This window comes from Falco rusticolus, chromosome 8 (assembly GCF_015220075.1).
Source record: "Falco rusticolus isolate bFalRus1 chromosome 8, bFalRus1.pri, whole genome shotgun sequence".
NCBI lineage: Eukaryota > Metazoa > Chordata > Aves > Falconiformes > Falconidae > Falco > Falco rusticolus.
The window spans coordinates 16,321,785-16,339,934 of NC_051194.1; the positions used below are offsets into that span (position 1 = coordinate 16,321,785).

At 36.6% G+C, this 18,150-nt stretch overlaps 1 protein-coding gene across 3 annotated transcripts in view; it reads left to right on the plus strand.

Moving 5' to 3' along the window:
- TENM2 (teneurin transmembrane protein 2) overlaps positions 1-18,150 on the plus strand; it is a 698,113-nt gene that overhangs the window by 366,705 nt on the left and 313,258 nt on the right. For all 3 annotated transcript variants that reach the window (XM_037398907.1, XM_037398909.1, XM_037398910.1), the window contains exon 5: positions 13,893-13,976. In XM_037398907.1, coding sequence (XP_037254804.1) covers positions 13,893-13,976 — 84 coding nt within the window. The remainder of the gene's footprint in view (positions 1-13,892; positions 13,977-18,150) is intronic.

The following is an 18,150-nucleotide window of genomic DNA, read 5'->3' on the forward strand; positions in this document are numbered from 1 at the left end:
TTAGTTTTAAATGCTTGTACTTCGTCTGTCTGTTCAGTGCCTGCTCGAGCTACTGGAGAGGCACAAGTTCTTTTCGTGGAATACTGGACCTTACTACTTTCTCCATGCTCTGCCTTGTGTGCTTCATGATCTAACTGGCTTTCTTCTTCCTTACCCTTCTAGGCAGACTAGCAAACTCAGGAGCAGCCACTCTACCACTAGTTTTAGACAGGTTTAACTGTCTTTTGTTGTGGGGATGAACAGGGCTGTCAAGCAAGAATAATGTTATTTTCCCTCATTTTCTCACTTTATAAAAATAATAGTAACTCTAAGGAAATGGGTTTAATCTTAAATAAATAGATTCATAAGAATGTTAAGTTTTATAGAAGTAAGTTCTCTGTTTTGGATGAGATATTCCTGGTGCAAAACATTAGAGAAAAAAACAAGCAAAACACTACCAAACCCACACAACTCCACCCCACCACCACCACACCCCTTCCTCCACCCCCCCCGCAAAAAAAAAAAAAAAAAAAAAAAGCTCTTGTGGCTTATTCAGGAGTGCCCAAAGCCAGTGCAGCAGATTGCAGAACTGGGGTAGTGTTATGGGCGCTGTATTGCTCTTAACTATTTAATCTGGCACCCAGGCCACAGCTGATACAGTGTCCTAAGAACAGGGATTTGAGGCACAGAGATGGATTTTTCCTACACTCTCAGAAAGCGATTTGACTGTAGTTGTATTTTTGTGCTGCTTGAGCTACAGTAAGAAATCCAGCAGAGCTGTTTGTCCAATATCATTGTTAACTTTCGAAGTACTGTTAGCAGAAATAGTAACTACATCTTTATTTAATCTATTTTAGGTCTGTGTTTGTAATTTTTCAAGTCTTGCCCCTCACCAGTAGCTACCTGGGAATAGATTTTCTTCTGGGTTAATGAAGTCTAATTGCATGTCTCCTGATATCTTGCCAACCTTGCCTCTTCCTATAAATTGCTCTGATATGGACACTGATAAGATAATGAATTTTACCACATCCACAATCATATTTTCTAAATAAGTGTGTCAGACAACGACTGTTAGAACAATGAAATGAAGGAAGAGATAACTTTGGCTTAGTATTGAAAACAATACACGCTGAAAATAGACTTGTGAATCTGTAAAAAGTAAAACATCAAAAAAGAAGCTAAGGATTTTTATCTAGAATATGTCAGCAATGATAAAGGCAATGCTGAGTTTCTTCAAAAACTGATGAATGAGAACTATTTAAACAATACCCTCTGCGGGTGCTAGAGGAAGAGACAGTTCCATGAAGTAACCAATACACGAATATATGTACTTTAGGAGCTTCTTCTAGTGGAAAAACATGTACTTCTGTATACTTGCACCCGAAAAAGAACGTTACTGCTAAGCTAATAAAAAAGAGAGAACTAGAAACATCTGGTTATTTCCTGTAAAGCTGGAAAACATAAAAATTATCATTTATATATTTTTGAATTTTTTTGTTGATGCTTTTATTTCAATGTCCTTCATGTTCTACACATCCTGCTAATTAGTGTAGTTTCTGTGAGTTGATCAGATGTACTGACAAGGGTCGGTCCTGTTTAATTGTAGTAATCATCTTAGTCCTTTAGTACAGTCAGCCACCATCATTTTGCTCTCAGACTTTCACAGTTCTGGATAACCTGTTACGTCATGAAGTCAAAACATAGTCTGCAATATGTTCACAGATACCCAAATTCTTAATGCAGTTATGTGATGCAATGAAGTGCAGCATTTCATAGGCAGAAGAGATTCCTTTTGAAATAGTAAAAAGCCCCTGCTCACCTGTTCCAATATTTTTATCAAGCTAGTTGAGGATATAGGATATAAATGAAACTTTAATTCTCTCATTTGCTTTATGGTTTCTGTTATCTGGGACCTTAAGAATCATAATACAAAAATAGCTGCCCTTGAGAGGGAGTTGAGGAGTGTTGCTAAGATGCAACAGTCCTTTGTGTACTTCTAATTTCAGTTTGGTCTGTCAGAAAAGCAGTCTACGGTGCTATGAAACAACGTCAGACCAGCTATTCCCGAACTTCTGATTGATGTGTCTGCATGCTGTGATCCCATCTCTGACTTCTTCTTGCACCCTTACTCTTAACTCTAGCTCTGTTTCTAACCTCCTCTCATGCTAGAGTTGGCAATGAGACGTTGTTTCAAGGTAGTTTGATGTCTCCTGTTCATATTCTAGAGCTTTTTCTCTTAGTTTTGAGACTACTTTGGTCCATTTATTGATTTGTTCTTTTTTGTATGGCATAAATGGACAATGATGGACACATAAAAAATGGACAACAATTGAAAATTTTGTTTTCATATAAGGTCTGTTTTCAAATGCCAGCCTGTTTCAAATACTATTTTCTGTTAACCTCAACTGGTGCAGGAAATATTCAGCATTTCTAAAATTTATGTCACTACTTTGCCTTTTTCTTGCTTCCTCTTTAATGAAGGCTGAAACTTTCTTCATTCTGGTCCCTTTATATGCACAAGGGTTTGATGTAGCTTAACAGTGGATCTACTTTTCAGACTCCCTCCTTCATCCCACAGCAGGCCATGTGTAGCATCAGATGGCACTTATTTTGATCAGCTAAGGTATTTGGAGATAAGCTGCCTGCGCACGGTCTTATGCTTATGGTGTTTCCATGATAATAACTGTGGAGGGAGGGAAAACCATATTTATACTTTTTTCCCAGTCATTATTTGTCATTGTAAGTGAACATTCTTTCAGATAATATAGTTGATAACACAGTTAATGCTAAAAGGCAAGTTTGGCATAATCCCAGTTTTAGCCTTTATGAAATATCACAACACTAACACAGAGCAAGATGCCGTGAAGTTTTTAATTGCCAGGATTTATAAGAAAATACTTCAGTATGCGCTGATCTTTTACTATATAGAGAAATAGTGAGGTATGCTGTCATCATTTTGCATGTGTGTGTAACAGAGGCCAGAAATTCGTCTGGAATGTTTTGTGGGGAATCTGGTGATTCTGTGTAATAGCACTGTCTTCTGCTATGGTTTAGATGACTTTTATCTACCCACCAGAGGCTATTTCAAGATAAATTGCCAATGTGCACTGTATCTTTTTACTCAGTCACTGCTAGGTGCAGAGTGCCTGTAGTATTTCCAGAATAGCACTTATGATAAGGAAAAAGTAGGCATAAATGGGCTGCTGAGAATTTATTGTTACTCCTAGTTCTGTTGATGAGGAGCCTTGCCAACACAGTGACTCAACTGCCTGTTTAGGGAACAGGTAGAGCCTTTTCTAGCCGGTGTTTCTCCTCCTCAAAGATAAAAATAAGAGTTGGTGACTTAAGGATAGAGTGAACAGGAGCTAAGACAGCCTGTCACTGCTGAATCTTGTCCTGACAGCTGCCTTAGCAGAATGCATTTGATAAACTGTGATTGACAAAATACTTGAAAACGGCAGCTTAAAACTGAATTTGTGAGCATGTGAAAGTAGACAGGATAAAGTAAGAACAGTCTTAGGAGCACACAGAGCTGTCATTGCGCACATAACTCTCTTTAAAATTGAAAAATAGAGAGCTGTAGGGCAACCTAGACTATCCTAATATAACTATCGAGATTATTACTGTAATTGAGCCTTCATTTGTAGCTAGGTCATTACACAATATTTTGTGCTTGTTTATTATACAAAATCTAATGCAGTAAATTAATTCAGTGGTAGAGAAGGGGAAAAAAAAATATTCAGCTACTGAACTTTTGGAGTCCATACATACATTTTGAAGTTTTATGGTTCGTTTTGATACTGAAAAAAAAAAATTGACAACAGTGGACCTCATTTCCCTGACTTCACATTTTTGGTTTGAGAACAACTAGAAGTTTCCACTTACGGCAAATTAAGCTGGGAATTCTCCAAAAAGGCAACCCTTCTAACACATCCTACACGATTTGGGTCATTCAGAGGGCTTTTTTCTTAGGTGGGTTGTCTTTTCTATTTCAAATCAATATTGGCTCCTTAATTCTCTACTAGTAAGTTTATATGCCATTCCAGAAGGTTATGGAAATGCATTACACTACTCCTGTATAAATACTAGGATGATTTTCAAAGTACTTTCAATTCTGCAACTGAATTTTATATAAGATACACAGAATACTGCTGGTATTGCCAACTGCAGAATGCTGTGGCAGTAAGCAGAGAGCACAGTAGTCTCCTTTCCTTTGTTGATTCAAGACATTTTACTGCACTACCAGTTGATGCATTTGTTGGTGTTCATTCTGTTTCACATTTGCATTTAAATTCCTGTGAAGGAAAGATAAGATAGAGGTAAACAAATGATGCTTATTTGCTCTTCAATTGAGCTCCTATTAGACATGTGACTTTGAGAGAGAACATTGGGGGAGAGAATTCCTAGGTATTCTTTACAAACCATCATATGTCCATTCAGTCTCCAGCAGATTTCAAAAGGACATATCCCTGAGGTTTTAATGAAAACATAAATCAACAGGGAATAACTAAAAATACCCTTAAAATGAAAAGGAAACTAGGTCACTCACCACATGACTCAGTATACGTAGCTTAGATAGAATATATTGCAGTGTTTTTCGTATCATAAATATCCTTCTGCTACATGTAGAAAGTATTTGCTATGTTTATTTACTCTAAAATGTTATTCCTTCTGAGTCATTGTGTCTAATACTTTCTCTCTCTAACAGTGCACAGCATGAACTTGTAATATATTTATGTATGTCCAGGCAATTCTTATGGCTCTTCTATGAACTTGTTTGTGGAAGCTGGGCAGTTGTTAAGGCTAGGTTCTATCTATCAGGAAACAGAGGAGTATATTTATTACTGGCCTACATTGTATGCAGAGGGAAGCAGTTACCTTGATGCGTAAGGTAAATGTACACTGTTACGTAAAAGAGCTGACTTTCTCTGAATTTTTGAGTGTGTTACACCCTCCTCCTGTACTTTGCTGTTCCATTCCCAGGGAAAACTTTATTTTGGTGAGCTGGGAAAACAGCTGTGTGCTGAGGTGGTTGTTTTCTCTGTGCCAAATGTCACCCAGGGTAGTGAAGACACAGAAAAATTTCCCAAACAATCTCATGATTCTGAATGGGTGGGAGAGAAAATGTCAGGTGAAATTGATAATTGTTGAAGAAATATGATGGGCTCTGAATTGTCTGTTGTTATTTGGGAAAATTATGTTAGTGCAACAATGGACAATCCTGTGAAAGGATATCCATACAAAATTAAAATAATGCACACAACCCCCTTCTTACAACAAACAAGAGGAACCAGTGGGAAGTTTATATAAAGAACAAAACAGAAGACATCATCACTGCCACTGTATAAAGGTGTGTGGTGTCCGTACCTTGAACAGTATGTTGAATTCTCATTCTTCCATTTAAAGAATGATGTAGTAGAACTGTAAAAGGTAAGAGCCAGTGAGATGGGTTAGCCAAGATTGGCACAGTTTCCTTTTGAAGAGTGACTTTAATATTCTTCAGTGTTAAAAAAACCAACCAACAGCTGGTGACATGATTGGAGCCTGCGCAGTGGTGAGTGCCACAGAGAATAAGGAATGATTGTTCGCTGCTTTTTCCCCATACGGGGAGTATGCAACATCTAATTAGCAAATGGTAAATCCAAACTGAACAAAAATCTACTTCATATAACATTCAGGGAGGTTGCTGGACTTCTTTTCCATGGACTTTGTAAATTGTCATTTACACGGGGTCAAAGCCAGACTTGAGAAACCGATGGGAGAAAAATCCAAGCAGAGCTGTTGAATAAAAGTCTGAGAGACAACATCCAAGAGTTTCTGACGCTGTTCTGAAGGATTATTTCATATGTGTACTATAGTTTGATACTTTTCCTTACCCTACAGATGTGATAAAAGGTCTTTGATCTGGCTCACGACAAGTTGTACTTACATTCTTTGTCAAAGATTAGTGAGAATAATTTTATTTAAAAGCTATAGGGCAATCTCACTATAGAGGCTGAAGAGAGAGTTGATAAAATTTGAGATTGAAATCTTGTCCTTTGTAAATTTTTTTTCCCAACAAATAACACAGTAAGACAGTACGTTTGTCTGCTTGTCTTCTCATTAATTGCATGTCAGTTCTTCAAAACTGTTTACAGGCACAGATGACAAATTAGATTTTACCAACTAAATTACTTGAAAACTAGAATATGATTTAATTCCATTCCCCCCCCCCCCCCCCCAGTAGAACTTGCTGTAGAAGAGAGATCGGTAAGTAAAAGTAGGTCTAAAGGTGGTTGAGGCTCATCAATTAATTAACTTGCCATAACAATTGAAAACCAAACAGTAATTCTTAACAACAAAGAACATAATTGTATAATGAGGAAGTCAAATGCTGAAGTTATTACTTTAAAAACTGCTTTGTTTTGTAAGGCATTATTATTGCTAGAACATAGATCTCAATCTCCAGCCCCCTCAGAACATAACTGTGTGTATTTGTTTCAGTGTTTATATTTTTAGGGGCTTCCTTGATTTTGAATGAGCAATGAGCTACAGTGTTAGAGGCATATGGGGTGTTGTGGGGCTGATAGTGTTCAGGTCATAGAAAAATTACCTGCTGTATCAGTAGGATTAAAGGACACTTTGATCCTTTTTACCTTTTTTGGTGCATATGTCTTAGCTTTGCGCTGTTCTTTTGACAGAAGAAATCATGTTTTGGTGGTTTGCTTTGTTTGTTTTGGAGGAGAGGCAGGGTGGCATAGCACCCAATATGTGGTTACAATAATTTAGTCCTATCAGAATTGCATGCTTGTACTGGAAAGCCTTCTTTCCATTGTTTTATGAATCCCTTAATGTTTATTTCACAGCTGTCACAGTACTCCGTTCTGCTGACATTAGTTGATAAATTAAAACAAGTGCGATCTCATCAAGAGCAGATAAGTTTGGTTTATTCCCTTACAAAAGAAGTGCAAAGTATGAGCAGATAATTTTAATGTAGAATTTTGGTTGACTTACTCTGTCTTTACACTTTCAAGCTGAAAAAGTACAGGATCATAGAAGGATAGAATGGTTTGGGTTGGAGGGGACCTTAAAGATCATCCAGTTCCACTACCCTGGCAAGGGCAGGGACACCTTCCACCAAGGCAGGTTGCTCCCAGCCTTGTCCAGCCTGGTCTTGAGCATCCCAGGGATGGGGCACCCACAGCTGCTCTGGGCAGCCTGGGCCAGTGTCTCACCGCCACCAGAGCAAATAATTTCTTCCTAATACTGATCTAAATCTCCCCTCTTTCGGTTTAAAGCCATTCACCTTGTCCTGTCCCTACAGGCCCTTGTACAAAGCCCCTCTCCAGCTTCCTTGTAGCCCCTTCAGGCACTGGCAGGCCGCTGTAAGGTCTCCCTGGATCCTTCTCTTCTCCAGGCTGAACAACCCCAACTCTCTCAGCCTGTCTGCACAGGATATCAACATGTATCCCACAACAAAGAGAAAAATCTTTCAAAGGTATTCTTTTTAGTATTTAAATTCTTTTTAGCCATCTCCGTACAGATTTTATTTCCAGGGATTTGTGTACTGCCAGAAGTGATGAGGAACAGCATGCATGAGCGCTTTAATTGGAATGTGCACTGGTTGTAGTGCAATGCAGATACCCCCCTCTAAATTTAAACTTTGCACCTGAGCACTTTTGTTGTAAAACATTAGTAAAACAAAAGAATGTGAATTTTGTCATCGTATTTATGTAGGGATACAGTGTTTAGTGATCCCCCCAGATCTGAAAAAGTGATACTTTCACTAGGAACTGTTTAGTTTGTACTTTGGTGATTTGAATTCTGCCTGTTACCTGAATTATTCAGGTATTGGTCTTTCCAGGCATTACATTTTTGATCTAAAAACATAGTCATTGGAACAAGGCTGAATTAATAGTAAAGTGTTATTTGGGAGTAAGACTTGCATGGAAGAGGTGTTAAAGAAGGAGAAAGCAACCTTAGAGTACCTGTAGTTGCTACTTGAGACGGAAGCTTTTCTTAATTTTTAATAAATTATTCCCACGAGAATTGTGGCTTGTGGTTTTATAAATTATGGGGATATTGACCTGTAGCTGAGTCATTGACCTGTATGGGGATACTAACCCTTTCCTAACAGCATGAAGTAATAGTTGTTAAATTGACCCTTACAAAACCAGAAGGAAAAAGCATGAAGAGAAAAAAAATGTTATGAAGTCTCATTTAGAATTTTTCTTTTTATAGGAGTCAATGATGGTGTTGAATTAAGAGGCAAGTATGAATATTTCAGTCGTTAGGGCTTTGCTTTTCAGGGGCATTTGAGAAGATTCATCCAAATTACCAGTGATTTAGTGGCGTGATTTTTTAGTGTTACAGTGAAATTGATTGAAACTCCTATGTAGACATATGCATTTGGACTTCAGAGGGCCTGTATTTAGTGTTTTTTTTTAAATAAGACAAGTAGAAACTAATTAATTTGACTAAATAAATCCATTCAAATTTTATTTTCAGTTCACTTTAAGTTCCTAAGTGTAGAGAGGCTTCTGCAGAAAGAAGTGGACACATCTGTGCATTCTACTAAGTGCCAATCTGAATTATGCATGTCCCGGTGATTCTTATGGTACTAGTACACCCTAATGCTTCTATTAGTCCATAGGAAATAAAAATACGAAATGAAAGTATTTCTCATTTCAAGTCCTGTACTGTTGTATCTAATGTAGCTAATTGCTTAGTTGATTCTGTATAAAAGACATTGGCAATGCACTTTGAAAATCCAGCTCCTGGTGCAGTAGATCTGTGGCTGGTCATGTTTACTAATATTTAAGATGTCAGAAATAGCAATGTGAGTCAAAAATTCTACCGACTCTCATTTCGTAACCTTACCTTGGGTAGTCTGAGGAGAGAGAAAATGGTGTATTTGCTGTTGGGGTTATGGAATTATAATAAGCTTCAAACAGACTTGTACTAATACTGGAGCATTTTCTTTTGCAGTGTTTGTTATTCTTGCCTGAATATTTGGTGGTGTGCTAACATATTTGTGTGTACTTGCAAAAGATAAAATATGTCTTGTGGATATTTTGTGTTGGAGAATAATTCTGTTTGAAAGCTGCTAGTATATTATGCAGGTAAAGCTTTTTAATTTTAATTGGCTTGGTGAATGTACTTCAGAGCAAAAAATGAATACAACTTCTGTAAAAGACAAAACAAAACATTGGATATAAAATGTGCAATAGAATGTAGTAGCGTTAAACAGCAGATAGTAATTCTGCCAAGAAAATACAGGAAAAGAGAAAATATGTGGTGCTTTTATCGCAGAATAGTTCATATTCCCATACTTTTGTGCGTGATTTTTGTATTACTTACTTTTTTATAATTTCTTCATAATCATTATTTCCCACCAGAAATGCAGCATGTATAGGTTAAGAGTACCACATGTGTTACATCTGTCCAGTAGGCTTGATCCAAAACGTTAGGGTAGAATGTGGTGAACAAACAAAACCAAAAAAGGTTATTTGAGGGAAACGCAGAGCTTTGACTTGCCCAGCCCTGAGGAAGAGAGTTCTGTCAGTTGTTACCAGTTTTGTCCTGTTCCTCAAAACCCTTAATGATCAGTAATAAATCTTGAGCAAATAGCAATGAAAATGTGCTAAGGTGCTAACAGAGGAGCAACTTCTGCTAAGTGAAAGCGTTCGATAGAGAGGAAATCAGAGAACACTGGGGGAAGCCTCAGCCATGTAGATGTGACAGGAATGGAGCCGTGTTCATTACTGGATGCTTTTGTGTGAATATTGGGAAGGAGGGGAAGCAGCTTGAGAAATTAAGGGTATTTGTTTGTAAGACCTTCTCTTAATGTTTCTGAGGTGGTAGTTTATAAAAATAACCCATAATTTTTATTTTTTTTTTACTAGTAAAAATTGGGTTATGCCACTTTGGTAAATAGAAAAGGGAAGATAAGAACAGAGCTTGGGCTCTGGTCATACTTAAAATTCCACGGCTGTTTTCCAGATGAATGATAAAAGAGAGGCATAAGAATTATGGGTGGAGAAAGTAAGCCTTTTAAAATGCGAAAGGTTTCAGTACTGTAAAAAAGCCCACAAAACCTAAACAATGTGCTGTCATCTTAGAGGGTCGAGCATATACTGTGTGATCGGTAGCCAAGCGTTTAGTGATGCCTGTTGGGAAATGTTAAAAATTGAAATGCCAGGTTACCTGACTGAACTAATAAGGTTGAAATTTTGTAGTTCGTAGTTGGGAGCATCCATTCAAGCCGGACTATAAAGAGGGAAATTCCAAAGGAAGAAAACAACTGGGAATGGGGGGGGGGTGGTGGTGGTGAGGGAGTTGGAAGGGAAAAGAAAGAAGAGAGAGGAGTGATACTTGCTCTTGGAGAGGTAACAGTTACGGGTCGTTGTCAAGCCAGCTCGAAAGAGGAACCATGAATGAAAAACAACATGATGTTTGGTGACCAGCCTCTTTGTTGTGAGAGACATGTCCTGTGGGGCCCGATGCCCCACGGTGAGCTTCGGCTGTGTGGGACCGCAGAGTGCGGGGCCGGAGGGAGTAACTACAAACTTTCTTTGTCAGCCTTCTGTTTGGGGGCACGACATAGTGTAGGTCTCATCAGAGTGCCAGGCCTCATGGGAGACTGTTGGGGTGTGAGGGAAGTGGGGTAAATGTTGAAAAGTAATGGAATAGTGAAATAGAGCATCAGTTTCTAAACAGGCTGCTGTGAGGAAAGGAGAAGAAAATGAGTTTGCTGAATATCGTGCAGAAGACAAGCAGCTAGGCTGGATATCGTATACCTCACAAGAGACTGCTTTAGGGATCGCAGTATTTGTTTTCTCCCTTTTCAGAAAGTGTTGCAGGTATTTATACTATTATTTAAAATTAGCTGTATCGGCATTGATTTTTAACTTCAGCTGGGTCTTGAGACAGCAAGCCAAAACCTGCTACTCATTCGTCTTTGAAAGTAACGCATAGAAAGCGGATTTCTTTCTCTCCGCCACTCCCTGTAGGAGCAAATAGGCCTGTGGACATTGTGGGGGGTTCTGGTTTGGAAGGATGTATAAGAGCAAGGCACAGCAAATTCATACAGGTTCTGTTTCTTCCAGCAGTGTCTGATAGGGACTAAAATTAACTTAGTGATTGAAAGAGTTACTTACAAAAGATATTTTTTTCCTAATTTTTGGCAAGGCCAAAGATTGTAGGTCATAGTCTATTATTTTCTGTCTGATAATTGCAAAATCCATTACTGTCCCTTTGAGATGTTTTTTATAAAAGACTGTACTAAATCTGAATAAAAGCCTAATAAGTAGATTAGTTAGAACAATAGTCCTCATGAGGATGTTTGATTCCGAGTGTAGCTTCTAGAGATAACCCTAAATGCAATTAGGTTTAACTCCCTGTGAGTGTCAACGAAGGTAATAGTGGTGGAGACTTCCCTTTGAATGACACTATTTTAAAAGTATCTCAACATTTAAATTATTCTTTCCTTTGGGCATGGGTAACAAACTTTTTTTTTTTTTTTTAAATAGTTAGAGAAACAGAGCTTGGAAACTTATGTTTTAGCCATTAGTTTTAGATGCTTCACATGAAAAAGAGGGATGGCTCAGCTTCCTTGGGGGAAACAGTTTGTTGTCCTCATCTGTACCCTTTGTAGTTGTAAGGATCAAATGTCCCAAGGTGGCCACCGACAGGTAAAAAGGGAAAATAGCACATTCAGTAACATATACAAGTCTAAAGAATAATGTGATAAAATATCAATAGATAAACTGTTGATGAATTAATTCTGTTTTTTCCTCTTGAAAAAGAAATAAAAGCAAAACTTGTATTAAAACAAGAATAGAGTCAGTTAAGATTTCAAAAAATTACATATTATAGGGTATGATATAACAGAAACTGTAGAATTGCAAACTACTAAATTTGTTTAATTTAATTGTAAGTACCATAGAAGAATTGCACTGTATTTAAGAATGTGGTCCCATTTTCACATAAAAGAAGAAAAAAAAACCCCAAAAGCTTAGTGAAACAAATCCATACCTTCCATTTTGATATATTCCTGTGTATGCATATGTTTACTTATATTTAATTTCTCCTGTTTTTAAAAGATGACAAATATAAAAAATAATCTAATCAATTTTTACTATTATATTTTTGGGAAAATTGCTGGTGACACCAAAATGAAGGAATTTGCAATGATTTTTTTTTTTTTTACTAAAGTTTTTGTATTAATAGTCATTGTGCTCCGCACTTCACATACCTTTGCTTCACTTACATATTGTTCTTGGAATTACCTTTCAGTGGCGCATTCCTGAAAAATCTTTTACTTTTCTTCCTTGCTTTCAAATCAAAAGTCTGTATCATCAAAATCAGAAATGAACTAATTAGACATGAGCCAAAATACCTGAAAATGACTTAAGGTCATAACACATCCAGTTTGAATTTCACATGTGGCGTTTTATTAAACTCTCTTTTTTATTGTTTGTAAAAGTATAACTTGTCCCTTAAAATTACTTTTTACCTCCAAAGCCAGCAATGTGAATGAAACTCAGGAGCTGCTGTTCTTTCATATTGTTTCTGTTGCAAGCATTTTAGGCCCAAAATATTTGTGTTCCTAACAAATAGCTAATTTGTTAGGAGCTAATTTATTGCCTTACATCTTTAGCGTGTGAAATGGTTTATTTTCTGTTGTTTTGGTCAGCTGTTTTTTTACCTTTAAGTGTCAAAGCATTGTCTTTTTTTGTTGTTGCTGTTTGCATGTAATAAATTACGGTGGTATACAGAACATATTTTCATTGTTGATTCTGGCGAGTCTTGGGTGCAAGGTTAAATTATTATCTTGTAACAATTACTAAGGATTTGAACCTGAGATGTACAAAGTAAAATAATTTCCCAGTGAAGCCTTAAAGGCAGTGAAGAACAAGAACTAAAGTGACCATATATTAATTATCAGGCTTCTTGTCTTTGGTTTGTGCAAGGAAATTCATGTAAACAAATAAAAATAGATTTTATGTTTCCTGTTTACTACATCTGAAAACTCTCCTGTAACGAGATTCAGTAACAATTTTCAGTTGATGTTTTGCTTTTCAAATGGAAGAGGACTCCTTAATTACGTCATGTTCTCAAAATGTAGGTGTATTTGAATTAGTTGTAAAACCAAAAGAAGTCTGGGGTTTCTTTAGTCAAAGAGAAGAACCATGCTGAACCAAAGGATTCTTTCTCTGTGTGTGTATATATTAAAAACTGCCTACCTAAAGCTGGAGAGTTTTTGTGAGACAAAAAAGAAAAAAATATTGCCATCCTTGCAACACTGCAGTTCCATTGGTTCATGTCAAAGATGTAGCAGAGTGAGCCTGACTATTTTGATAGTCCATGTACAACTCACCATGCTGCTGCAATAAACATGTAAGAAGTGATTTGTTACGTCAAAAGTGTCCATTTTCCTTATGTATCTGAAGAGTCTTTTGAAGATAAAAATTATCTTTTAGAAGGATGTAATGATGCATACTTGGCTACAGGAATAATAGATAATACACTGAAAATAAATTAGTATGATCCTAAATACCTACTGTACAGCATGTATGGAGATTCGCATGGACTTCAAGTTAAATTGTAATGCACATGTTATAGCCAGTTTTTTATGTCCTCCGTCCTTTTACTGGTTAATGATACCAACCATGGCTACATGTACCTCCTGCAAAGCAAGATTTCACCAGTACTACTGCTACTCAAAATGCGTTTTTATATGTCATTGAGAACAAGCTAAAAGAATCCTTAATCTCTAAATAACAATGAGTAATGTATTTTTTTATTATTCAGAAATGCTTTGGGTGGGAGGAGGTAAAACATTGTTGGCTGTGTTACACTACAGGTGAATGGAATGGAAGAAAAGGAGAAAAAGAGCCATCTCTAAAATGTATTTGTTTTATTTCATTTAGATTTTCACACACACCTTTCTGAGAAATTGAAAGACAGACAGACAAGCTGGCAGCAGCTGGCTGAGACAAAGAACTCTCTAATACGTAAGGTTTTTATCTTGCTTAAACTGTATTCCTTGTAATCTTAGAACCTAGTTTAGAATTTGTGGGTCTTGCAATGATTAATCTAGTTTTGTTTATGTTCTGTTTATTATGTGTTGTGAGATATTTTTCTGTGTTTGTTTTTTTCCTCCTGGGTATTTATATTCTGTTGAATAAACCTGATCTCTCTTTCCTACTTATTTCTATTTCATTGTGTTGAGTATTACCTTCCTGGTTTGATTGAACAAAGTAAAGCTGGGGTTTTATTTGGAGTCTTCACTGGGTGGTGAAGGTGCTGCATTTTCCTTGAACTGATGTTGCTTCATGGGATAAGGCTTATTAGATGGAGAGGAAGATGCGTGAGAGATGTCAGAGCTGGGTACGCATAGGCATAATTTAAAAGCAATATGGTACCTGTATCTAGCAGTATTTTCACAAAGGTAATTACCGGTGTTTTAACCCATTGCTAAAAGCTTGCATGTGATAGATGTCTCTTCAGCAATTGGACTTTCTAAAGAAAGATGTAGTGATAATTCTGTTCATCTTTAGTCTTGATTTGAATTCTTTTGACCTAAGAATTTCAGATTCAGACAGTGACATTTAGTGTGTCGCTGAAGTTTTGTAGCTTAGGTGCTGTGCAAAGCAGTCTGGGGGTTTTGTTTTGGTTTTGTAGGGAATCACCTCATTGCTAGACAATTTATTTAAAAAAAAAAAAAAATCACTACTCCCCACGCACACATATCTTTTGTTTCCCTGAGAGCAAAACTCCTTTGAGAGGAGGAGGATGTTCAGAAAAAAGCTTGCAATGAACTTTTTAGCAAAAGAAGAATTTAACGAGTTGTAGTAATATAAATTCAAAGACATCTTAAGGAATTTTAGTGCAAAGGTAATGATTCAGCAACATCTTCCTTTTGATGTTTCTTGAAGTCAAAACTTGGTTTCCATTCATTGGATATGTACACTTATACTAACTATAGTATCACTATGTGCTTTTACTAATTTAGTAGGGCCCACTTCATAAAAAGTCCTTCGCCCTCAACACTGCAATTTTTGCCTTCTATTTGATTGCTTAATGAGATGAAAGATATATTTTGATATTTCATTCTTTTCTTCCGTTGCAACTGTGACCTACTATGTACATGAAAGGCACCTTTCCATTTGGGATTTTCATTTAAGCACTTAAGTAAATGCTTTGCAAAATTAGGGCCCTAACCAGGAATATTATTCTCCTTGTTTAATATTTAAATAAGACATAAAACAGGGTTTTCTTGTCACCCCCAATTTGATTTTCTGATATCCTTCTTTCCATAATTGCTTGATTGTTGATAAAAACTATTGAATGACACTATGCTTTGAATCTCAAACAGTGTCTTAGAAAATACTGGGGCAGTTTCTTATGTTGGATTCTGGAGAGTACTGAGCATCTGTGACCATTTCATAGTTAATGCCCCCCAAGAATGCTTAGTGTGTTTTCAAACTGGAAATAAAGACTGTTGTTTGTATTTCCATGCTTCTTAGATGAGTGGGAGCCAGAGCATTTGGTAGAGCAATTAAATTTCCATAATGCTGTTATATAATGGTAAAAAATGTGCAGGGTGGTATGTGTATGGTTGGTAATAAAGATGAAATTAATGAAGAATGTAAATGGTCTTGTATATCTCTCTGCATTTCTGAAGCACTCATGATTACTTGTGTTGCGGAAAGGATTTTGGCACAGGTGCAATGAATGAGTTATGCCATTTGGGCCGTGCTAAATCTCAAAAAATAATACTTCTGTGATCCTGGAAAATGCACTGAAAAGTTTTGCCCTACAAACTGCATGCATCTGAATAATGTCTTTTCTCATTTGAAGCTTTGAGGCTTTTCATCAAATGTTGTTTCTCTTAGATTTAGTTGTTTTCCCTGACAACCTAATACCCTTCTCAAATCAAACAAGTTTGTTTCATATGTTGCTTTTAATATTTGGTATTGCATTTGTTCAGAGCTCTAGAAATTAAGAATGAGAATGTATTAATAACTATAACAGCAAGTCAAGAATATTTTAGGTTAGTATTCTCACCTCTGGCTTGACAGTAACGTGCATGTAAGAAAATAACTTGAGAAAAGCAGTAGAAAAACTTGGTATTTTTTATGAGTCTAGTTAGTTGTACATGCTAAATCTGATATATGTCTAGCAAAATAGTTGGTTGTATGCTCTAAATGTGATAAGAAAAGTACAGTGAGCTTATAGATCCAGATGTGCTGACTGGCATTGATGTCAGCCAAATCTATTATGTTAATAGTTTAAGGGAATTGACCAAACCCAAGCTTTATCTCTGTTCCTTTTAAAAAGTGCCATAGGATTTTTTACATCAGTCTGGATGGTGCCAAAACCAGACAGATGGCACTAACCTTGGTTTAAAGCTGAGAGTGCATCCAAATAGTGTTGCAAAGCTTTCAGTGTGCATGTTGTGTCAACAGAAGAGGGTTTTTTGTATCACCATAAGCAGAACCCTCAGACTTTTCATTTTAAAGGTACCCAATTATCAAGTGTGCCTATTTAGTGGGTGGGTTGCTTTGCAGTGTTCTAATAAGCAGAACCCTCAGACTTTTCATTTTAAAGGTACCCAATTATCAAGTGTGCCTATTTAGTGGGTGGGTTGCTTTGCAGTGTTCTAATAAAACGTTAGGTTTCTTGATCTGCTTTGCTTTGCTTTGCTAAGGAGAAAGATGCCACTGATGCAGGCCAAGTAGTAATGGAAAACAAGGAGGTTAAGTGCTGAACTTATGTTATAGTGGTATTATAGTGGCCAGTGCTTCAGAAATGCAGGCAGAAGGATTGTTGTCAGATCCATGTTTAGACTGTGGAAGAAAAAAGGATAACAGCATTCTATAGGAAAATATCTCCCCTACTTAGTGTTTGGAGTAGACCTAAATCTCACCTTTTCTGACGACTTCTTCTCTGGGAGAAGAATCCTTAATAGATGTTAAAAACAAACACACACACACACCCCAAAATCTACCTCATGCTAAGCATCCAGAATGAAAAAAACACAAACAAACAAAGGAATCAAACCACCCTGGGTTTCTTTTTGTAGCTGTAAAATAATGTAACAAAAGCTCAGAGGTTTATCAAAATCATTAATTAATGCTTTTAAAGCATTCACATAGTGTAATGTTGAGCAATATATAAAAGCAAAAGAAGAAATTCAAGTGTTCTGCTTAAGAGTATGATTTGAATAGGACACAGAGAGGCCTGTACTGCTCGTTAAATAATAAAGATAAAATGATTGGTTCCTTACATAGTGTGTGCAAGGCAACCTGAACATTAAGTGCAATAGAAGACTTAACAGGGAGGGAGAAAGGAGGGAGTCAAGTAATTAAAAATATGTTGAAGTGCATTAACACCAGTTACAGCTGTTGTCATGTGGTTTAATCATCTTTCCTGTTTGTTTCAACATGATGATCTTGAGTAAACTGTGAACATATAAAACTGGACATTGTAGTGGAGTCCATAGTTTCTGAATTAATGTATAATGCTGTCAATACCAAAGGGAGATTTGAATGATGCTACTTAAAAAGCTATGTATTAGATATGTTGTTGCAGCAAATGTCCAGCTCTCTCAAAGACCTATGATAATCTGTGATCTGCAAGTAAGTTCTTAAAGTAATTCTGGGATGTTATCAATTGAAATGTAATGTAATGAAGATAGGGATTGTGCCTTTTCTGAGGGAAGAAAATGGATTGGATTTTATCCTGTGCTTATGAGATTTAGATACAAAATGCAACCGGTTGTATGGGAATTTAATTTAGAAGGATGATCTCTCTGTGGCATGACATTTGAAATAATCAGTGAGAAGGGTAGACTGAAATCCAGTAGTGTTCAGATATAAGTAAGTTCTTTTACTTTGAAAAGTGTAATTACATACTGTGTATGGATACTGTTTATAATGTGTTTATAATAATTCTGTTTAAATCACAGTAGTGAAGAATTCCATTCAATGCTGCTTTTAATGTGGCTTTGCGTTATGGAGAATTATATGAGTTTGCATTTAATTTTTTGGGTTTCCATTTTAATGGAAATTCCTTCAAAAATGCATGAGCAAAACCTGGTTTTATAGTGGGATTTTAGCAATGATTTCTTTAAGTAGCCAAGTCCAGGTAGTACAATTGCTCTTCATGCAACATGCTGTTTAA